General features: G+C 46.3%; 1 protein-coding gene and 1 pseudogene across 9 annotated transcripts; one reads left to right on the forward strand and one right to left on the reverse strand.

Annotated features, from left to right (window-relative positions):
• Positions 1-761: 761 nt before the first annotated feature.
• Positions 762-7534, forward strand: LOC136483296 (suppressor of mec-8 and unc-52 protein homolog 2-like; annotated as a pseudogene).
• A 9958-nt stretch (positions 7535-17492) lies between these two features.
• On the reverse strand, positions 17493-23062 carry LOC136483298 (protein STRICTOSIDINE SYNTHASE-LIKE 2-like). 9 transcript variants are annotated; one of them, XR_010765404.1, is made up of 4 exons: positions 19327-19780; positions 18294-18588; positions 18023-18106; positions 17493-17946 (listed from the first exon to the last, which is right to left on the reverse strand). XR_010765404.1 is itself a non-coding variant. In XM_066480314.1 (4 exons), the coding sequence occupies exons 1-2, from the start codon at positions 22833-22835 to the stop codon at positions 18576-18578; spliced, it is 276 nt and encodes a 91-aa protein (XP_066336411.1). In that variant the 5' UTR covers positions 22836-23062; the 3' UTR covers positions 17493-17946; positions 18023-18106; positions 18294-18575. The 9 variants fall into 9 exon arrangements, 6 of the variants coding, with proteins under 6 accessions (XP_066336411.1, XP_066336410.1, XP_066336407.1 ...); XR_010765403.1 differs by having other exon boundaries at positions 18294-19015; XM_066480314.1 differs by lacking the exon at positions 19327-19780 and adding an exon at positions 22573-23062.
• Positions 23063-24069: the final 1007 nt, after the last annotated feature.

The raw sequence follows: 24069 nt of genomic DNA on the forward strand, positions 1-24069 counted from the left end.
TCATATGATTGTATTTGCATGTAGTATGACAAGGAGGCTGCTGAAACTAGAATCATCTACACCAACTAGACTCACCACCTCTGTTTCTACCCCAAGTCCTATGACAAGAGGGTATAACTCTTGCAGATTTTTATTATGTGTTCCTGTTGTTGTTTCTATTTAGCTAACATGTTTCTATACTCAACTATAGTCGTAAAAGGTTGCTGGAACTTGAAGACACCGTAGAGCCTGTTGGATGTCCAATCACATCTCCATTTAGTGTTAAAAAGGGAAAGGCAAAGAAGCTGCAAGTTGTTAGGTCTAAAAAAACATAGGCTATGTACTGTATTAGTTGGTTGAAATCTATTATTCAGCCTATATTTTGTTGCTGCATTTGAAAGGCTGAACTGTTGCTAGAATATGTTATTTTGTGGGCTGGACCTGCTACATTCTTTTGAACCTGTCATGTTCACGGATCTGCTAAAATGGTGCTGTAGTGTGCATGTTATGGTGATAAAATATGACCTGTTATGTTGTTGGAACCTTCAATTGAAGGTAGAGGTATTTCTATCCAGATATTATGTTTACTTACCTGTTTGAATGAGAAATTATATTATAAGAGTTATAGTGTCAACGACAAATCACCGTACTTTTATAATGGTTCGTGGCAAAGCCATTCTTTTTCAGCGGTAAGTGGCAAAAGCCACGTTTTTTTCAACGTCCCATGGCAAATTTTGCCCCCCAAAAATTACCTCTTATTTCAAAGAAAAAATCCACGAAAAGCAAGTGTGAGCACGTGCCCAATGTTCGATCTCGATCCTGATCCCGTCCCCGTGCGGCCGTGCTCGTTCCGTTGTGGCCGAAGAGGGCCAGCCAAATCGAGAAAGCCACTCCGGCACCGCCGTCTCCCGCCGGCTCGTCCAGGTCTAGCCTCCTCTCATCTCCGAGCCATGCCGGTGCCGCCGTCTTCCTCCGCCTCGCCGGTTTCTCTACGGTCGGCTCGCACTTCCTGTGCCTGTCCGATCCCCTCTGCAGCGCCGTTCGACGCTGCTGCCTGGCACCGTCTGTGAAGCGCCGCTGTCTGCCTCGTTCCCATATACAAATGCCGTCGCCTTACTCTGAGCAGGTACCGTAGGACCAAGTCGGTCGCCGAGTAAGAGCCTCCTGAGTCCGTGAGCTGGTTCTGTAATTTTAGCTATCGTCGATCGTCGTACAGGTTCTGATTTGCCGCCAACTGCTTGTAGGGGTACAGAAAAGAGAGAAGATGTCGAAGAAGAAGAACTGCTACAAGGAGAATGGTGCGGTGGAAGTAGTACTCCACAGTACCTTTGCTTTTTTTCAATTTGTTTCAGCGGATTTCTTAGTGCCCGATTGGGAATGGGAAAATTGAGTAAAGCTGGAAGAAGGGACCTATTTGGTCTTGTCCAATAATCCACTCACTTGTAGTTTTCAAAAAAAAAAATCACTCACTTGTAGTTCATGGAGCCGACTTTTGAATCAGACTCGAAAGGGGACAACTTGTTCATGTTGCATATTTATGATACATATTTATGCACAGTATTTATTCAGTACTTCCTTCATCCCAAATTATAAGACGTTTGACTTTTTTGACCTCAAATTATCACTGGTCTTATTCAAAAAATTTGTGCAAACATAGTCAAATTTAAGTCATTGTTGAAGAACTTTTATTAATAAAGCCAGCTACGACAAAAAAAAGTGATATTTTGCATAAATTTTTTAATAAGACGAGTGGTTAAATTTGGTGTCCAAAAAGTCAAACGTCTTATAATTTGGGATGAAGGAAGTATTATACTAAACCACAACTCTTGATGGTTATAACATGATTTCATCAATGTGTGCAATCACTACTGATTCCTCTTTTCTTTCAACTTAACCCTTTAATCACCTAGTTGTCCTGCTATACTACATGGATTTACCTCCATCCTTTGGTGGCGATTCTTCCATTCCTATAAGCTTCTGAAATAGCACAAAATTGCTACCCTCATGTGTCTGTAGCAGGGGTGGACCCAGCAAGCATAGAGGGAGTGAGGGCCCAGGCCCACACTCAAATTCGGCAATACAAGGGAAATTAGGCCCTTTTACTATAGCTGATTAAGCAAAGTGCTTGTAGGCCCTCACTCAATTTTGGTCTTGGACCCGCCCCTGCTGTAAAGTACTATCCATTTTTACATAAATTCTATTGTGTAAGTGTTGCAAGTGGCAAAGGAGCCACATTTAATGGCTACAGTGTTCAACCAAGGGAGCTCTTTTATTCGCAAAAGAATAACAAAAAAGGGACCTCTTTAAAATATACAGGATCTCCACACTCAGGGATTGTGGTCTTGGACAGGATTCATAAACGTTTGCAGCTTTTAAGGATATGTTTAGATGCGCAATCATGTGAAAGTAGTAAGTGATAATGACGTGTTAGATGCAGACTACAAATACTTCCAACAAGTGATTTGGAGACTAAATCTCTCTGGTTTTCTCATTCAGAGAGGAGAAGAAGGTAGAACCAGATACACCCAGACCCAGGTATCGTGATTGTGCTAAGGAGCATCGTGAAGATCAAAACGCAGACTATGAATCTGCGGAGCTTGGTTCATTTCATGCTGTGATACCTCCTGTGGAACAGATTTGAGGTAACAGATCACGTGCTTCATTTGTCTGAAGCTTTTATGTGTGCTTAGTTTATCATATGTTTAAATGGAACTCAAATTTTTGCACTGTTTTTGTTACAGGCTGGCAGATACACACAAGATTTCCATTGAGAAAATGATGTGATTCTAATGTTACAGGTTATCTAATGCTAATGTTATACTTTTTCTTGGAGGAAATGATTTCCCTTTTTATGGGGAAAGGTCGCTTGGCATGTCTACTATTACTCTGTTTTGACTGATTTTAATATGTCTTAAAAAGCGGGCATACCTGTGCATGAGCTGTCTGAATCATGACCGGAAAAATGAGAATTGTTTAACTTAGTCTTCCATATTTGGTAAATGCCCTATGTCCTCAATTCAGAACATCATTTTCTTAAGGGCACGTTTGGGTCCTTGGAATTGAATTCATTCTAATAATTATAATTTAGGCATAGATTAATTAAGCTAATATAGTTATATATGTAATATATTTGTATATTTATTGTTAAGCATACAAGGGACATACTTATATGTTGCATTTCTATTGTAGGGAAGTGAGTTGAAGAGTGTGCTATAAGTTGGAGAATAGAATTATAGCATAGTGATCTATAGAATCAATTTCCATCTTCCGCCCTATGAATTTGAGATAGGCTTATTTGTGAGCTTGGGAATGTTATGGAATGTCAAATTCCAAGTCAAATAGCCTAATCCATTATGTAGATTTCAATTCCTCCAAAATGAAGGGATCCAAACGGCCCTTAAATGAAATTTAAGTAGTTAGTTTGAAATTTAACCTAAGCAACTAGTCATTGAATACTTGTAATCCAAAAGAAAGGTGACATTGTATGGTGTGATGTGGTGACTCAGATTCCACTTTTGCACTTCCATCATATGAACTGCTCTCTGATTGACATTCCATTTCCACTTTATGCTTTATGGTGATTGGAGCATACACATCTTGTCAAAGGGCTTGGACTATGTTTTACATCATAAAGGAGTGAAATTGAAAAGAAACCTGATGCAGAGGATGGGAAGGATTTAAAGTCAAGTTACTTGCCACCATTGTATAGTTTTAGCTTTTTTTTTTGAACATTTATAGTTTTAGCCTTATGTCAAAGTTCTCATACTTTTCCCTATATCATTGTAACAGAGTACGGTTTTAAAAATTTATATATGTAGTTTTCATTTTGAATGCTGTAATTGCCCATAATAGTGACTATCGTGTGCATAATATTCACTAGTATAGCTTTAATCAGTTAACTGAAGAATAGAGTAGAGGTGCCAGCATAGGCTATCCTCATTGAGTAGCTAATATTGTCAAGTTATTGTCTTTCTCATAGCAAGCATGATAATGATCTTTTAATCCAACCAGGAGGAGGAACTAACCAATGATATTCCAACAGCTCTTCATAGGAGCAAAGCTGATTGCCTTGTTCTAGAGGTATTAGATAATATGATGTATACCATGTTGGAGTGTATCGTGACTTTTCATAATAACCTTCTCTGCAGGAGATGGTAACTGTCAGCGTTGATGGTTCTGTACTTAACAGGATTGCTAAAATTATGACATGCCTTCAACTTGTATCTTCAGGGAAGGTCTTAAAGAAAAAGAAAAAGGAGAGAGATATAAAAGGTCTATTCTTGATAGTAAATGCTGTAGCCTGTTGAGTTAGAAACAGAGAACAGGAAAACTTTTTGGTAAAGACATCAGAAAAGTATGCTGAAGTGAATTTTTTGGAAGAATTGTGTATTTATATTTTAGTTAATACAAAAGTAATGTCAGGGCACATGAGTCTTGTTCAATTGTATATCTACGGTTCTATTAGGAATTTTGGTGCTTGATCTATTAGACATCTTGTTAATTTATTATTGTTTGCTAGAATGCAGGGAAGAATAATTTGGCAAGCGGTGACTATGACGATGCTGTAAAACCTTCGCAAGCTAATGGTTCTGCTCTGAAACATCAAGCAGATATGTCACCGCCACCAGCCCCACCCCCGCAGAACAATAATTTCAACGGAAAGGTGAAACAGTCGGTCCATATTGCTACAGTAGACAGTGATGGCATTTTTGTCGGAGATGGAGTTGACTATTTAGTTCCTAAAAAGGAAATGAGCCAGAGCCCTGTTTCTGTGGATATGGACGAAGCAGTCCTATTTCACTGCATCATGTATGGCTTAGTGCCACCATCTGAATCTGCTCAAGCCAGGCAACTGTCGGTAAGCCTATAAATTTTCAGTGACTTAGGTTCTGGTGGATACCTGTAATTTGGACCATGAAATTTGAATGTTAAGAGGATGATGACGTATTTGTTATTTCTCCATATTCAAACGTTCTTGAAAAAAAAAATCTCCATATTCAGACACCTGCCATAACCTGTTTTTAGTTTTCTCTATATTTTGTCCAACTTGGTTGTCAATTGTAATACTTATTGTCTCTTTTGATGCCAGAATGGGTATGATGCCGTTCAAGCCCAAATGGCAGTTGCTGGATATCAAGGCGATTGGTCAGGCTATGTGTATGCAGAACAGCCGTTGGGTTTGTTGGAATATAAGTGAATTGCCCACCTCTCCCCATCAGCTTAAGCTTTTGGGTTGAATTGGTTGGTGCATGCAACTTTATGGTATCAGAGTCAGAGGTCTCGAGTTCGAATCCTGGTTAGCGCAATTAAATGAAATAATTGCTGCTCGCTCCTATTCCACGTCTGAGGCCTGAGGGAGCCTCCACGTGAGGGGGAGTGTTGGAATATAAGTGAATTGCCCACCTCTCCCCATCAGCTTAAGCTTTTGGGTTGAATTGGTCGGTGCATGCAACTTAATAGGGTTATCAAGAACAGTATATGCAACAAAGCACCGAGGAATATGATGTACTAGCTGACTCTAGTATGTCCCAGGATCCGAGGTTCATGACTCAAGCAGACAAGGATCGGGGTCTAGGTTCTACTTCCAAACGTGATGATCAAAGGCTGAATCAGCTGAGGGAAAAAGATGCACGAGAGAGAGAGATCCAAATTTTATTTCGGATAGTTACTTAGAGTGTCATCCTGGTTACCAGGAGTATAATAATGAGATTGCAGGGAGCGATGATGAAGATGATTTATCAAAGATGGATATGGGTGCACGGGTAGGTGAAATGATTTGAATCATATGCACAAAAGTTCCCTTGCTGATACAAGTGTATGCTTGTGACAATGGTTCCTGTGAAATTGCAGTAGATAATCATGCTGTAGTTAACGATTTCTATGTTGATTTGCACTGATAAGTTGTTGCTGCATCTTTTTTCTTCATTATGAATTTGAATATTAGAAAATAGTAGTGAAGTGTTCTAACTGATCTTGTGAGACAATACTTTTAATTTACTATTCTGTCCGATATTGAGCATAATCCTGGAACTGTTGTCCAGGTATTTCTCTTTTTATTTGGCCTGCACATCTTCTGATGTTCACTTCTGATATACTAAGTCAGCTTCAAATTGTAGGTTGTTTTAGCTTTTGTCGTAAGTCAAACTTCTCTAGCTTTGACTAAGCTTACATTCAAATGCACAAACATCTACAACACCAAACAAGGTTCATTGTATGCACCATGATATACTTTGATAGTGCATTTCTTTGATATTGTAGATGTGAATATATTTTCCTACAAACTTACAAGGTTCATTGTATGCACCATGATATACTTTGATAGTGCACTATGCAGAACAGCAGTTGCGTTACCCAGAACAGTACGTGCAACAAAGCACTTAGGAATATGATGTGCTAGCTGACCCTAGCATATCCCAGGATCCAACGTTCATGACTCAAGTAGGCAAGGATCGGGGTCTAGGTTCTGTTTCCAAATGTGATGATCAAAGGAAAGGCTTAATCAGCTGAGGGAAAAAGATGCATGAGAGATCCAAATTTTATTTCAGATAGTTACTCACAGTGTTATCCTGTTTACCAGGAGTATAATAAGGAGATTGCAGGGAACAAGGGTGAAAGTGATTTATCAAAGATGGATATGGGTCATGGGTGGACGGTTAGGTGAAATGATTTGGATCTTATGCACAAAAAGTTCCCTTGCAGGAACAAGTCTATGCTTGTGATCAAGTTTCCTGCCATCCTGTGTAATTGCAGTAGATAACCATCAGCTAGTTAAGACCTAAGATTTGTTATGTTGCTGACTTGCTGTTGCTTTTTAGTTGATTTGCCTGATAACTCATTTCTGCATCTTTTCTTCGCTATGGATTTGAATGTTTTAGGAAACAATAGTGAAGTGTTCTAACTGTTCTTGTGAGACCTTACTATTCAGTCTGGTATTGAGCACAATCCCAAAACTGCTGAATACTTTATTCTGGTTATTTAACCTGCACATGTTCTGTTCACCGGTATAATAGGTAGTAGCTATTGCTTTTGCTGCAATTATGGCTTTTGGTTTAAAATGATTTGCTCACTTATATTATCACATCTGCTGTGGAATGATACAGAATATTTTTACCATCTCGGTAGTTTATTCTGATATAGGATTCCTAAGCAGGCTAAGGGTCGTCTTCACAGGTGGGATTTCAAGACGGAAGAGTGGGCAAAGTACAGCGATCAGAAAGAAGCCATGCCTAAGGCTGACTTCCAGTTTTGGGTGAAGATGCAAGATAGTAGGAAGACGAGAAAGCAACACAAGGGCCAGAAGTTCACGAATGATCTCCACAAGATAAACAAAGATCCTGGATCGAAAGAAGGGTGAGAAAAACGGGGCGGATGATGGAGGTCACTACGATGATGATTTACCTAGCGCAAAGAAGCAATATGTCTGGCTAGTCAGTCTTTATTCTTTCCCGTCCTGGCAGCGTTGTATACCTAGAATATACTACTTGCCATGTCCAGGAGCTTTTGTTTATGGTGCCAGTGTGAAATCTGTTCTTGAGCTGATACACTGGAACTGATATGTAACAGTTAAAAATAGAAAAAAAAGGGGGGGGGGGGGGGGGGGGGGGGGGGGGTCTCTTTATAATGAAATCAGCTGTGGTCAACTAGCAAGCATTTATCAGCTAGTGTTATCCGGATGCAGAATAACGTCAAACATCTCCCACAATAGTAAAATATCAGAAAAATCTAGCAACAATTCAAAATGGCAAAACTGAATTTACAACTTTTACTTCGGTAACTCTTTTTCATGTACATAGAATGCAGAGGTTTACTCCATGATTGACAGTGTGGATCACTCAAAAGTGAACCGGCAGCCTTCCGAAGCCCGATCATAATTCTTTATCTCCTTCACTGCCACACGGATACTTCGCTTGGAAGCTGATTTACAGCCTGAGGTAGATAGCTCCACAAGGTTCGGTGCATTCTTTTAAGAGACACTCGATTAGATGCCTTTCTGAGGGGCCACCATGGAAATCTTCAAGGGAGAATGCTGTTAAGGAATTCTTGACACAGTCAACCATATTGATATCAACGAATGGTTTGTCAATCGTGATGTCAAGACCTTCATCACATGCAACCTTATCCATGAGCTGACAAAGATAAAAGGACTGATTACTTCACTTTATCAGATGATGAACAAAATAAAAGACCAAAGTCAGAGATGTATACCGCAATAGATAGGTGTTGTAACCTAGGGAAAGATTCAAGGAGTTTTCGAAAACTCTGGAGTTGTGTTATGTTGGACATTTCCAAAAATAGGTTCAATTCTTCAAGAGAGGGTAACAACCCAATATCCTACAGACATGCAACAAGTTCAATTATTGGATTATGTAAATTTATAACCGTAAAGCACAAAATTAATAAGCACACAAGAAATTGAAAACTAATAATTGAAAAAGAAGCATTGCACATTTTACAAATCAAATGACAATAAGCTGGAGGACGGGTGGACAGCTCTTGCAAAGGCAAATCTCAAAGCACATAATAAGCTCGAGGACACCCATGTGTTGGAATGTACCAATGTAGGGGACATGATTAGAAGTCCCAAGGAGGAAAAGGCGGTGCAGTCAGCACAAAACACAGGTGTTAATGCAGAACTTAGAGAAGAAATTTCATACAAAGCAAGCAAAGTGACCAGTAAAGGGGAGAGCCAAAGAAGGGAAGTATCATACAATACCTTAGTGATGTCCTTGTTGTTACGGGTGATCTTATGGTAAGGAAGGGTCAAATGCCTTATGTGCTTCAAGGTAGGGACACTATTAAGTGAGATTGAAGCCTGAATCCTTTGCCTGTCAAGTGATATTGGGTTGTTACCCTCTCTCGAAGAATTGAACCTATTTTTGGAAATGTACAACATAACACAACTCCAGAGTTTTCGGAAACTCCTTGAATCTTTCCCTAGGTTACAACACCTATCTATTGCGGTATACATCTCTGACTTTGGTCTTTTATTTTGTTCATCATCTGATAAAGTGAAGTAATCAGTCCTTTTATCTTTGTCAGCGCATGGATAAGGTTGCATGCGATGAAGGTCTTGACATCACGATTGACAAACCATTCGTTGATATCAATATGGTTGACTGTGTCAAGAATTCCTTAACAGCATTCTCCCTTGAAGATTTCCATGGTGGCCCCTCAGAAAGGCATCTAATCGAGTGTCTCTTAAAAGAATGCACCGAACCTTGTGGAGCTATCTACCTCAGGCTGTAAATCAGCTTCCAAGCGAAGTATCCGTGTGGCAGTGAAGGAGATAAAGAATTATGATCGGGCTTCGGAAGGCTGCCGGTTCACTTTTGAGTGATCCACACTGTCAATCATGGAGTAAACCTCTGCATTCTATGTACATGAAAAAGAGTTACCGAAGTAAAAGTTGTAAATCAGCACTGTTCAGTTTTGCCATTTTGAATTGTTGCTGGATTTTTCTGATATTTTACTACTGTGGGAGATGTTTGACGTTAATCTGCATCCGGATAACACTAGCTGATAAATGCTTGCTAGTTGACCCCCCCCCCCCCCCCCCCCCCCCCCAAGCCTGAATCCTTTGCCTGTCAAGTGAAGACCGCTGCTTAGGCACCATTCCAGCGATAAGGGACAGCAGATTTGGGGCAGAAGCCATGACGATTCGGTTTCCGGAGTTCCCAATAGAGTACAGAAACTTCAAGGAGTTTGAGTTGATGTGGAGGTCCACACAACAGTACTGAACTCTAAGCTCTCTCAATGAAAGACAGTCTGTGACTACCCAAGATAGCTTGATACTGTCAAGTGAACAGCAGAAAAAATCCAGGATTTGCAATGAATTGTAATTGAAACAGAACAGTCTAGGTGTAGGGTGAGAAACCCAATCCTGAAAATTCTCAAATCCTTGCTCCGCAGGCTCTGGATAGGGAACACCGTGGTGACCATGTGGCCTAGATTAAGCAACTCTAGCACATGCACTGATTTCTCCGAAAGCAAATCGAGCCACTCATCTAAACATCTGGTATCGGTCCATTTGGATGAATCAATACGGAAACTCTGAACTGGCCCAGCCAATTTAGTGAGAAAGGAAGTAATCTTGTCTGAAACATCGACATCAGTAGTCCAGGCCTCATCCACAGAGATAGCACCAAGATCACAACCCCCCATCTTCTTGCATGACAGGAAGGTCTTGTCGTGAATAGTCATGGGGCAAACCTTCACTGAGGCAGAAGAAGATGAGCCTGAGGCAGGTGAGGTAGCGGGATGAGGGTCGGGGCCTTGCGTGAGAAGAGAGGCCGCGGCCGCAACGTCCTTCGCCTTGGATCCGACAGCCCCCGGCCCTCCGCTTGGCCGCCCTTTGCATCATCTACCGGACGGTACTGCTTCGCCTCGCGCTCTCCTTGACCTCCCTTTGAGTAGTCCTCGCCGCCAACTTGACTTGCTCTGCCGCCTCCCTTCTCCTTCCTTACCACGGCGTGGGTGCCCTCGCGCCCAGAGCCGCGGCCCGCTCGTAGCACGGCGTGGGCGAGCTCGCGCCCAGATCCGCCGCCCGGTCCTCCCGCGTCGTGGGCGCCCTCGTGCCCCGAACCGCCACCCGCTCGTAGCACGGCGTGGGCGAGCTCGTGGCCAGAACCGCCGCCCGATCTTGCCACAGCAGCGGCGACGTCGGCCGCTCCTCGAACCCGTGGATCTGGTAGACCCGCGAGCGCGAGTCGCACGAGGCGCGCGGTCCGCTCCATCGGCGGCGGTCGTCTCCGGCACCGAGGAGGGGTTGGTTTTTTTTATTGGGAGAGAGAGGGAAGGGGATTTGGGGTTTAGAGAGAGGGACCCGAGGCTGGCGGTGGGGTCCGAAGGGCTTTGGGTTGCGGCACCGAGTAGTAATGAGCCAGCGAGCGCAACAGGTGGCGGGCGCGTGAAGTCCCAAGGCGAGCCCGGCGAGGCTTCACGACTAAAAGCCTCGTATTATAATTAATTAAGCTAGGGCCTGGTTTAGATCCCATCAAAGTTCTAAGTTTTTTCATTCTCTCTCCATCACATCAATTTTTAGCCGCTTGCATAGAGTATTAAATGTAGATAAAAAAATAACTAATTATACAATTTAGTTGGAAATCACGAGATAAATCTTTTGAGCCTAGTTGATCCATGATTAGACAATATTTGCCAAATAAGACGAAAGTGGTACTATTCATCAGGTTGAAAAAAGTTTCAATCTAAACAAGGCCTAGGTTAAATTCATACGGTGAGGAGTAAGCCTAGTTCAAATTTAGGGGATTCGCCACCGAAAAAGTGAATTTAGATATGAGATTCACCGTAGGATCTACCAACTAACTGTTTGGCTAATGTAGAAGATCCAGATCTACGTAGGGGCATTTTCGTTGGAATTGCCAGATTTGCCCTTGGGCTGTAGGACTTCTCTCTATCTCACTGACGCCCGGCCCCATGTGTCACTAAAAAAAAGAAGTTCTTCTTCCGTCTGGGGAGCGCGAGGCCGGAGCAAGGCCGGTTGGCCACGGCGCGCGGCCGCTGGAGCAGGGCTGGCAGGGGGCGGAACACGGCCAACCCAGCCGCGCGGGCGAGGCGCTCCGGCGGTCAGTTGCAGACTCGGGGAGGGGCCGCGCGGTCTGAATCTAGGGGCTGGGCAAGCGAGCCGCTCCGGCGGCCAGGGGGCGCGTGCCGGCGGCCAGAAGGGAGTGGGAGAGGTAGAGGGGGAGCTCGCCGGCGCTGGAGTTGGGGAGCTCGCCGTCGAGCAGTGGCCTCCTGTTGGCCGCGACGGGAGAAAGATGGGCGACGGAGTCTGTTCGTACGCGAGGAGGACAATAATAGAATAGAAAATGAACCGGTACAGGAGTGAGAGGTGCGTAACCAATGATAATGGTGGATAATTTCTCCTAAATTCAACTCAGTTTGGTGGAGCATTCCCTAAGGAGATTCACTAAAAATGGTGAATCCAGCCCTTAGATCCACCATTTTGATGAATCCGAATTTAGAGGATCCGGCGTGTTTAGAAAATTTTTGGTGATCTATAAAGTTCTGAATCCAAATGTGGTCAATCCGAGTCCCTGGCAAACAGGCCCTTAACGTTCGTTAGCTCGGAACGAACGATTTGGCCCTTCGGCACAGGATGGGCTCACCTCCTATAGGGCCACGCGTGAAGCAAGTTGTCGTCAGAAGCGCTGCAAAATCTTGATTAGCGGTCAGCTCGTGTGACGGCTTCACGGGGCCTCCTTTTTCCTTTTTTATTCTTTTGATTCGATGCTGTGTCCGCGAGTTATCGACCCCATAACTAATTAGCGGACGTTTCAATTCTAGATTAGTGATCAATCTAACACTTTCCACGAGTTTCCTTTTTTTTTAAAAATAAATTCCCACCTCTTTCCCTAGACAGTGTCGTTCCCGGACCCAGCTAATCAGTGATCCCACCAGCCTAGTAACTGTCCTTTTTTTTGGAAAAAAAATATTTCCACAACTTTTCTTTTCTGAAAAATTACAAAGTTATACTCATAATTTTTATAATTTTTTCTGCAAAATTTATCATCATATTTTCTTAGAAAGTTGCAAAGTTATGCACATAACTTTTATATATAATATTTTACGAAACATAACTTATCAACACAATTTTCTTTTCTAGAGAAAAAATCATTCCCGCATTTTTCCTCTCTTGCATGTTACAAAATTATACATAAACGTACACCCCTAGTGTTACGTGATGCCTTTAGCACTAAACATTTAATTATTAACTTTCTAATAACAAATTAGAGCAAGATTAGTGTAGGAAAAAAAACGATGAAAAAAAGACACTAGTTATTGATAGAACAATGTAGCTTTTGAACCTAATTTAAATAAAAGTAATGGGGTTTTCTGTGCAAAAATAGTTTCTCTAATCGCTTGCGTGTTTGTTCGTTTGCCAAATGCTTGCGACGTATACAGTGTATATACGCTTGTCAGCCTGTCCGTACCAGTACCTTGGTTTGGTGTGTTTTGTAGCTGCCAGTGTTTTATACTTCCTTCATCCCAAATTACAAGATGTTTGACTTTTTTGACATCAAGTTTGATCACTCGTCTTATTCAAAAAATTATACAAAATATCACTTTTTTTTGTCGTGGCTTGCTTTATTAATAAAAATTCTTCAAAAATGACTTAAATTTGACTATATTTGTATAATTTTTTTAATAAGACGAGCAGTTAAATTTAGGGTAAAAAAAGTCAAACTTATTATAATTTGAGATGAAGAAAATACTAAACATGTGCGTACATAAATATAGTAGGTGCGTTTGTGTTTGGTTTAAAGAAAAGAAAATGGGCACACCTCAGCACACCCACACACGCACGCCTCAGCACACCCACACACGCAGGGTGGATTGCCGAATTTTTTATTTGTTAGCCTTTTTTTAAAAAAAAATCATAAATAGGCTTCTGGAGGAAAGATTCTAGAATCTGGACCCTTAGCTCGACGTCATCGTTGCTGACGCCGAGCTTACATGTCTCGGCGCCAGCGTTCCTGGTGCCGAGCTCCTGAGCTCGAAGCGGACGTGGAGGCGACATGGCAGGAAACTCGGCGGCGTAGATCCTGGTGTCGAGCTTGGCGCCAGGGTGACTAGCGTCGAGCATGTGTTTTAACCCCGGCCCCATCTTTCCTGTCTGAGCCTTCTTCCTCTTCTTTCTCTTCCCTCTTGGGTTTTTCTCTCCCCATTTCGTCCTACATCACGAATCGACATATTGGACCTTGAAAACTTTGATTTGATCTGTAGATCTTCGAGAGCAAGATATCGTCGCTCCCCTCCTAGTTTTTTTCGCATCAATTCGATATATATTAGTTGGATTTTTCAATCTAAGAATCGTCATTACTTAGGGTTTCATTATATCCCTCAATATTTGTATTATACAACCGTAGGATGATGCCAATGCGTGAAAAAACTAGCAAACCTAGGTAACCGCAGCGCATGTAGTTATGTTATGGGTTCATTGTTGTGCATCAAATGGGAAACCCTAGGTTTAGGGTTTAATGTTAATTGTTTTCGGTTCTTAGAATGAAATTGGTTGTATTGTAGTTATGGTTCTCATTGACATTTATTTGTGATGTTTTGATTTTTGTTTGGTAAATTACATCCGTTTTGTTAGATGCAAGAAATGTATTAGGGGGAGTTTTGGCGAAAACGGGGTCGTCCTCGAGAATTATACCCCGACGCGTCTAGCAAAGATGCCCCCGTCCCTCCTGACCTCCATGTCTCTAACTATGACTGTGGTGTTCCGGCCCACGTGTTTCAATCGAAACATCCGGACACAGCGGCGCGGTGCTTCTACACATGCAGTCGTTTTAATGTAAGAAATTGTTTTCACTATCTTTTTTTCTTTATTTGTGTAAGTATGCTACTAATATTTTGTTAGAATCTCGTTGTGTAGGACCATGAGAGGTGCTTTTTCTTTCAGTGGATCGACGGTGCAGACAAGTTTGACCCTAGGTATCTCCTTTTCAACGATTGGTTTAGAGGGAGACATCCACGTGAGCACTTCAAGCGGTGGGTTCCACCCCCTAACCCTTCGCCAATGATGGCTAAGGAGAAGCACCTAGCTGTAGTTACATGACTCGATGAACCTGCTCTGTGTGATTACGGAGATCGAGCTGTGATAAACCCTGAGAATACGTTGGAGTTTATGTGTCCAAACAAATATGAAGTAAGTGCAAAGTGTATGTGTTGAAATATTGAGCTATCTGTGTTCATGTACTAATGTCATCTTATTTAGGTGTTTTCAATGGCAAAGTGTCGTTTCAAGGAGTGGTTGTATGGTCCTAAGAACCAATAGCCGGAAGAACCGCGAAAGGTTAAGAAAAAGAAGAAAGAAAGGGTAATCTAAAAGCACCTCCTGTCATGTGCGATTGTGATGTTAAATCCAACTATGGCCTAGTCTCTTCGGAGTTTGGAATAGGCCATTATTGTGGCCATATGGTTGACTATGATAAGGTTCGTTTTTTTGTGGTAAACATGAAATCGTGTTTTGTTTCTTTTGGTAAGACATATATGATATAATTTTTCGTTTAAACAGAGCACTAGGAAATGCAGGTGGGAATGTTATGATGGTCAAGCTAAGTTCTTGGATGAACTAAAGAAGAGGCAAGTAATTACACGTAAGATGGGATATGGACCTAACTACGTCAACCTATTTGTTAAACATCACAAAGAAAAGATGCGTGAGTTTGCTAGATAACGCGGTATTTGTAACCCGATCGATGTTGGGCTTAACAAATGGGGATAGGAGAGATGTATGATGTTAGAGAAGAAGAGGGCAAGGAAGGAGGCAAGGGAGGAGACAAGAGTATAGATGCAGGTCTTGAACGAGCATGTTGTTGCATTATATGCCAGTGAGTGCTTGAAAGTCTTTTTTTGTTGCCTGATTTTAAATGTAATATAATCGCGTTGCTAACTGATTACATTTTATACATGAAGGGATTGGATGCAGCGAGGACCATGCTGCAGAGGTGGCTTATGCAAGTTATGAGGAAAAGAAGTTAGATGAGCACATAACGCATGCTGGTCATACCGTTCAATCACCGATTGTGTTGTCTGATGAGGGGGATGAGGATGAGGACGGCACTGGTAGACTGAGTGAGCTCATCGCTCTAGTAGAGACGAGCTTGTAGGCGTAGGAGGCTGAGGACGACACTAGCAGACTAAGCAAGCTCATTGCTCTAGCAGAGGCGGGCTTGCAGGCGCAGGAGACTGAGGATGACATAGGCAGACTGAGCGAGCTCATCGCTCTAACAGAGGCGGGCTTGCAGGCGAAGGAGGATGACGATGCGTTCTTCACTCAGGCCGCAGCGGCCACAGATGAAGCGGAGGCCGCTTACTACAGGCGATAGGCAGGTCAGAGCAATACAGGTGAGCCTAGCCATAGCAACAAGGTTGTGGTAGAGGATTGGTACTCGGATGATGAGTTACTTACTCAGTATGTTTCAGACCGAGGATTTGAAAGTGCATTTGCCCCCCTATGTCTACTGTCGGCATGTACTTCTAGTATTATTATGTTGTTTAATGTGGCATAGTATTGGACTTTTTATTATGTGGTTGTTTTCATTATTTGTGGTCTTAATATTCAGCTTAATATTACAGACGTATTGAAATGTGATCACGTGCTGCAAATAAAATCTAACGACGTCGGGCATTATATAATTCAACACACAAAATACATGAAATGGCATGAGAACATGTACCGAACTAAGGTACAGAGTTCCTTCGACTAAACCTAACATGCCTTAGGTAATTAAACCAAACAACAAACACATAGATGTGGCATGTGAATAAGATAAAGTCATCCTAGTAGTGTGGCCACAAAGCAAATTATGTTGCACCTTCTCCAAAGTAGCCTCTCATTGTTGGTGGTGGTGGCGGCGGAGGACCCTTGTTCCTGTTATTAGGGTAGGTGCAATATGGATCATTGCAGAGTGCCTCCTGTGAACTGGCACCATTGTTGTTGTCTTTCTATTCGTCGTCCTTGTAACCACTGCTAACTTCCCTTTCTAAATCGAAGATACGGTCCTACAGGTAGTAGATGTACTCCGCATGCGGATAAATAGGTCGAGGATCGATCCACCTAGTGAACCCACAGTTTTCTTCGGCCAAGAAAGACTGCAATAAGTATGTCATGTAAGTTGTATAGAAGAGGAACATATTGAAGAAACAAATACTAATAGAATTTACCCATGGTCACGGGTATTTAAAGAAACGACGACCTTCATCTATTCCCTCGGTGAACATCTGCACTAGGCAGTCCTCACCATGCATGCATTTTGGCCACTCTTCTTTTCGTTCATCGTATTCTCTCAGTGGAGCCTCTTTGGTGAAATCGCTTTTGCTCTTAACTGGGAACCTCTTATAAAGAGCTTCCTCAAAGAAATCGGAACCAAGAGGATCCTTCCACCTAATGGTAATTCTCTTCCCCTTTCCTCTCTCTCTGAACGACCCTCCAGACATTGGTACTGCAACGAAAGAAAATACTGAGGAGTGTTCTTCTTCCTTGTTGTGTGTGTCAATGAGAGAGAGTGAGGGGTTATTTATATGTTGAGAGGAGGAATGGAGGCCACTCAATGTGCCATGTCAGCGATCCGTGTGCCTCTTCACCTCAGCTCTTGGATCAAACAGTCATAAGATGGATGGTGGAGATGGAGTGGAGTTGTGCTTCCTTGCATGGCAGTACTATATCAGTGAAGTGATAAATCGCTGTTGTCCTTGTATCTGAAAAGGCTATTATCATTGTCTAAAAAGCCTAGATTCGTTCACTGTTACTTGGTAAGCCTAGATTCATCTGCAAAGCATCTGTACGATACGATTGGACTATACATGTTCTAATGAATTTACATTTAATCTGTGTACTATATTTGTGTATTTTTAGCAGTGTAGTATGATTAATGATTTATGAAAAAAATTCATAAGAGTTTCCCTTGTTTCAGGAGCATCCACAGTTACAAACAGAGACATCATTATATAATCCAAACATTTAATCATCCAAGAAGCACAATGCAACCTCAACGAACATCACAACCAATATAACATGTCTTGCACAGTCCAAATAGTCCACAATATTCATACAATCCCAAATAGTTACAGGAAAGTAAATACAAAATCCATAATAGTGCATACTAACATCTACCACAACCCTCACTGCCTCCTAGTCTTGCCCTTACCCTTGTGACCGAGAGTGCTCGTACCTGGAGTGTAAGGGTCATGTGGACGACGTCGCCTAGTGCCTAGAGGCGGTGTAGGCTGAGTCGAGGGAGCGTCATGGAGCTGAGAGGGGCCAAGCTCCTCGTGCCTCTGGTCCACATCGTCGTCGTCCCCGTCCCCGTCCCCATCCCCTGTAGCTGCTTGGCTAGAGAAACCTAAGCCTTCTCGGTCTGCGAAAGGAACGTACACATCTTGCATCGTGACTGTCCTGCAACCACAACAAGCAGCCGCATGGCGTAGCCGACGTGACAGCCTCTGTTGTACAAAATTATGTTAACTGAAAGAATCTAACATATTAATAATATGTTTGAAAGAATATTTTGAATCTTACGTCTAGGAAGCTAAGCATGTAGTCGTCCCTGACTCTCGGGCGAATGCGCTCAATGTCTTCAACGGAGCATTTGAGTGTATTGCTCTGCATCAAAGTTCTCAGTAAAAATACTTCTGAACAGATAGCAATAGGTTTTGTTTTCTTTTGTACAAGAATCTAACGTATTATAAGGATGATATGGCTCGAAGGTGGCACTAACTAAAATAGATAACTCTAATGTCTAATGTATTGGTATGCAACTTAACGTAGAAAACTAAGGCAATTGACTTACCACTCTGTCCAAGATCGATCCTGCCTCCACCTGCCTTCCTCCACGAGTAGATTGGTCATACGCCGTGTCTTCATCGTTGGAGGACTCGATGTCGGCGTAGTCATCTTCTGTCCACTGTACCCTCAGCCTGCAACGTGTCGCACGCTGGTACCAAGCTTGGTACCGCCTGAACTCACGGTTCGTGTGCGGCTCGTTGTTCTCGTCCACATTGTCGTGCATCTCCTCCCATTGCTCAATGTGGAACTGGTGGTGCTTCTCCTAGTCAAAAATCTTTCTGTTCTTCTAACGATCCAACCTGCACGTGCAACCTCCACATCCATATCAGGTTCCAGAACGGGAGGGTCGATGTGTGCATGCTGACCCATTGGTGGGGAAAACCCATGAGGGATGAGATCAACTAACACCCAACGCACAACCACGTCCAAACATTGCAGCTGGCTCTTCATAGCCGATCTCACATAGTTCTCCCACTGATCCGCACAACTAATTGGGATCATTCGCCTGAGGATGTTGGGAGGAGAACCTAGGTGTAGTACACCATCAACTGCAATGACATCATCTCCAAGGCAATGCAGCTCCTCCCGAGCCCTTGCAACCATCTCACTAAATGAAGGCCTATCATTGAATAGCATAGGCACGCTTTGCATGTCAACAAACTCAACATATCTATAGAGATCGTATTCAACAGTGCCTCCATGATATATGGTCACTAGGTTGTCCATCTAGTTCAAACACATAACGAAACACATGTCCTTTAGTCCAAATTAGACGATACATAGTACCTAACAAGTACTTTCTAACTACAAACTAAGTAAATAAGATTACAGCTAGATCCTATTTAGTTAACTAAATATGTAACTACCTATCTAAGTAGCTATCTAACTATATCTATGTACCTATGTATCTATGTTTCTATCTATCTACATATATATCTCACTAAATCACTAACTAAATCAACTACCTGAGTCATAGCATTAACTAGTAAATAACAAATGCCAACTAAGTAGGTACATTGCATATTCATAATTTTTACCTTTCCAACGACTGATCCGCGGACGTCGATGGAGTCGCAGCGGACGCCAGGCGTGGGTCAGGCCGACGAGCCGGGGTGGCGGTGGCACGGCCGGCCACTGTAGGTGCCGGGGCCGGCGGTGGCACGCGGCGGGCGCAGGATGTCCGGCGCTTCCTGCGTCGAGTCCGGCTCTGTGGATGCGGGCGGTACGGCGGCTGCGGCCGAGGCCGGCGGTGGCGGGCGGCACGGTCACGGTTACGGTCACGGCACCGGCGCGGCAGGGCGCAGCCAAGGCGGTCGCGGGCGGCACGTCGGGCGAGGCAAGGGCGCGGCATGGGCGCAGGGACCGGCGAGGGGACCGGGGCGCGGGCACCGGCGCGACGCGGGTGGACGGCGCGGGGCGCGGCGTCCTACGTGGCCTCGGGGCGCGGGCGACCGACGCGGGCGTGGTGGCAGCGCGGCGCGGCCGTCCATGCGCAGGGCCGCGGCGAGGCGAGGCGGGCGAGGGCGGCCGGTGGAGGCGCATGCGCGGGTGGCGGAGGCGGCGCTGCTCTGCTCTGCTCTGCTCGAGCGAGAGAGGGAGAGGGAGAGGAAGAGAGGAAGAGAGGGGCGGGGCCCACACGTAATAAAGGCTCGGCGCCAGGGTGACTAACGCCGAGCTTCCTGCCATGTCACCTCCATGTCCGCTTCGAGCCCAAGAGCTCGGCGTCAGGTACACTGGCGTCGAGACGTGTAAGCTCAGCACCAGCAACGATGGCGTCGAGCTAAGGGTTCAGATTCTGAAATCTTTCCTCCGGGAATTGTGACAAACTTTGAAAAAAAAAGAGCTAAAAAATAAAAAATTCGGGGCGGATTGATGCCTCCCAGTCAACTGCCGCGCTGCTCCCTGCACCCTGCTTTGCATGCAGCTGGAGTAGTTTGACCGAGAGAGCGAAGAGGCAGAGAGGAGAGGGTGAGCGATCTGCCAACCTGAACATGAGAGATGCTGAGAGAGTGCACCGGGCAGTTTTTCAAGAAACTGTTTCAATGCACACACACAAAAAAAACACCTAGCCTGGCACTGTTAGTGGTCCAAAAGTCCAAATTCGGTCAACAAATCCAGCCGAACAGTGATTAGCCTGGAGCAGTTTTTCGGCTCCCTCTGCCAAACGGCCTGAAACGGACCGGCTCCGATGGAGGATCTCCGTATTTCGTGCTCTCACATGCCAGCGCCGTTGGTTGGAGCGAAAAAAATCGAGCTTCGCCCGGCTCCTACCAGATGTGTGGGTCCTGTGCGGATTTGCCCCGGGTGTAAGTGTGGGCGCACCTGAAGACGACGGGCGTGGACGAAGACGGCCACCGGGCGCGGAGAAGACAGCCGCTGTCGCCGGTCGCTGAGGAGACGGGCGTGGAGAAGGGCCGCCAGGGGTCACGCGGGACATGGCCGCCGCTGCCGGCGCATGCGCGGAGGTGCCGGAGAGGCCGGCAAGGGCGGTGCGGAGGTGTGGCCATGACCTGTGGTCGAGACGACACCCGAGGCCGCAGAGCTTGCAGCTTTTGGCCAGCGAACAACGATGGAAGAGAACCAGCGACGCGTGGTTGGGATGAGGAGAGAGAAATAGTAAGAGATAAGGGAGGAGAAAATAAAATAAAGGAAAAGGAGAGTAAAATAAAATAAAGGGAAATAGGAAAGAAAAAAAGAAAAGGATATCATCGTCATTTCATTCTTTTATCTGTCGAGAGAAGCTGTTTAACTAAACGGTTAACAAAAAGTGCTTTAACTCCTCCAGTGAATCTGCTTCACAGAACCCACGACTGAAGCTGTTTTGACCGGAGCCGAAGCTCTACCAAACGGGCTCTTATTATGCGTCAATTAATTCGACGGCCCAGCACCATAGAGTGCAACGCAGAGCTGCCACGATGGACGGAGACAACAGCCATCATCCTACTAAGGCTCCTAATACTAATAGTGAGTAGCGAGGGCACTACAAATGGTGTCAAATCGCGTCATTTACACCCAAAGACCTGTGGATTGGTTCCTATCAGTTTCACCATTACTTGGACGATGGCGGGGGGGCAACCGTCAGCTACTCAGCTCTGAAGTCTGAACTGCACACAGCAGCGCAGAAAGCTAGCATGCAGTACCACGCACGCACGCACGGACGTGGACCAGGTAGCTAGCACAAGTATGCATGGTGCGACGGACGAAGGAACGAACGGTGAGTGTGGCCATGGGGACAGGACAGGACGGCGACGAGGATCGAAACTTACAGGTCTGGCGCGGCGGAGGAGTGCTCAGCCCACCGCCGCTCGGCGGCCACCCACCTGAGGACCCGGCCGTCCGACACGCCCGTGAACGGGCCGCTGTCGCCGCCGTCCCCGTCCACGTCCCCGGCGAACACGAGGCTCTCGGGCCCCACGGCGCCGTCCAGCAGCGGCAGCAGCTCGGCATCGCCGTCGCCGATCTCCAGCATCCTGACGTCGCTGCGCGAGTCCAGCGACGACAGCATGAGCGCCGCCGCCGCCAGTAGCGCGGCCAGCGCCACCTCCCCGCGGGCGCGCATCATATCGCCGAGAGGAAGATCGACGAAGAGGAGGGGCCAGGGGAGGGAGCAGCGGAGTAAAGCTCGCTCGCACGCACTGTGAGGCGCAGGCCGGACTGGATGCTTCTAGATTCTAGTTCTAGGTGAGCAGCAGATGGAGCTACAAGTGCGGCAGTCCTCCAACGTGTGCCGCGCGGTGCCGGCCTGGGAGTGGAAGGTGGAAGGTTTAGTATATAACGGCGGAGGAAGGATGGGCATGGGCCGGCGTCGTGGTGGATTTGTGTCGTTATGAGAGATCCACGCAGTACAGTGCGGGCGGGCGTGCAAATGCGCGTGGCTGCCTGCTGCCCTGTCCACGAATCACCGGGCTCTGGCTGCGGAGGGAGCGAGGGAACGGCCGGGTGTCCCGTCCGACGGCCCCGTACATGTTCCTGCAACTTGCGTGCGATTGGTTTTTTTTTTTTACTCGGACGGGCAGGGTAGGAGCGCGACGTGGTTGATGGTCGTCAATGGGTAGATAGACGTTGCACCCACCCGGACCCTGACTCATACAGTGCCATCAATCCAAAGCCAGAACTCTATTGCACCTCGCTGCAACGGAGCGCACACGAGTCCGCCCAAGAGGGAGCAGAGAGCAGATCGCAAGGAAGAAGAGAACCGGATTGCAATGCACGCATGCCGGGTACACGAAAGAAAGAACGAAACCATTCATCAGAGACCAGAAGATGGGGAGACGTGTACGTACAGTTCCGGCGCGAAGGAGGACGAGTGCTCTTCCCACCGCCGCTCGCCGGGGACCCACCGGAGGACGCGCCCGTCCGACACGCCCGCGTAAGGGCCGCCGCCGGCGCCGGCGTCCACGGGGACCAGCTCCAAGCGGCCGTCCCCGCCGCCGCCTATCTCCAGCACCGCGACGTCGCGCCGGGAGGCCTCCGGGGAGGACAGGAGCGCGGCCGCCGCGACGACGGCGGCGGCTGCGAGCACGGCGAGCACGGTCATCTTATTCATCGGTTGGGCGTGGACCGACCACCGATCGTTGCTCCGATCCGTCCAGCGGCAGATGCGAATGCGACGCCGATGCCGTGCTTCACGTATGGTCGCGTGGCGTGGCGTCCACAGAAACTCGATGAGGGTTCAGAGGTTTTATGGGAGAGGGAAACTGAAACGGAGGCGGCCTAGCCGGGCTGCGACGACGTCGTGCTCGCCTCAGTGTCCCGTACGTGTGTCTCCTTCTCCTCTACGGATGCGCTCGGCTTTGCGGTTGGCGTGGCGTGTCCATCGATCGGGAGAATATCGTGGTCGCGGCGTGCGGCGCGGGCGCTGCTGCTTTCCGGTCCTCCCTCCTCCCGAAAACGCGGGCAGAGGACGCTAGTTTGGTGCAAATCCTTCCGTCTGGGGGGAGCACACAGCACAGGGGCGGGCACGCGCGGGCTGGACCTGCACGGGGCAACAGCCAGCGGCCTAGTAGTGGCCCACGAACATCAGGACCTACGTTCCCTCTATTTCATCTGTAATTCTTGCTACAGAGCGTCCGTCCGCATCAGACGCTTTCGATGGTGGGCCGCTTGCGCCAGTCCAACTACCGCCTAAAAAAAACAGGCTGGAGCGGTGGTCAGTGTGGCCTTATCCATTCGAGCGAGATAACCTAACCCATTGTTCATCGAGCTAGGAGGTGGGCGAGATTTTGCTAAAAAAAGGAGGTGGGCGAGATGCTAACCCAGCTCATCCGAGCGGCTGCCGTGGCGAATCAGAGATTCGGTGGTGGCGGCGTGGGGTCAGCAATGCAGGCGCAGAGTTACGACATCCACCTCGCGCATGGCAGCGCATCTCCGTTCTCCAGCGCTGCAACGTCAGGGATCTGGCGGCCGCCCTTAGGCACCCACTGCGCTTGTCGCGTTTGGCTACCGGTGCGCAAGCAAGGCGACGACAGCTCCGAGACGCGCGCAAGTGGGAGGAAACGGTGGCTTTGGAGGCCTGCGTGCGAGCGGGACGAGTGGCGCGTGGGAGATGAGCATGGCGCCAGAGACCCGCCCGCGGGAGGGAGGCGACGGTGGCTATCTCATGGAGCTGGTAATCCGCGGCGGCCTTCTCCACCAAACTTGCCGCAGCCTTATCTACCAGAGCGTCGAGTTCCACGCCACCGGGAGCTTTAGACCTATGAACTCCACACGCCGATGAGCCTCCATTCCGAAACAGCAAGGAAATATTGCGCTGAAAGTGCATGTTGCAAGAGTATGTTTCA

The sequence above is a fragment of the Miscanthus floridulus genome, chromosome 9 (assembly GCF_019320115.1).
Source record: "Miscanthus floridulus cultivar M001 chromosome 9, ASM1932011v1, whole genome shotgun sequence".
Classification (NCBI taxonomy): domain Eukaryota; kingdom Viridiplantae; phylum Streptophyta; class Magnoliopsida; order Poales; family Poaceae; genus Miscanthus; species Miscanthus floridulus.

Excerpts from the sequence above, each read along its gene's own strand:
- LOC136483298 (XM_066480308.1), bottom strand. The coding sequence starts at position 21,851 with ATGATGCGCGCCCGCGGGGAGGTGGCGCTGGCCGCGCTACTGGCGGCG. Across the intron at positions 20,839-21,555 it reads TCCTCCGCCGCGCCAGACCT|CTGCAAGCTCTGCGGCCTCG; the intron begins GTAAGTTTCGAT and ends GCTGGCCAAAAG.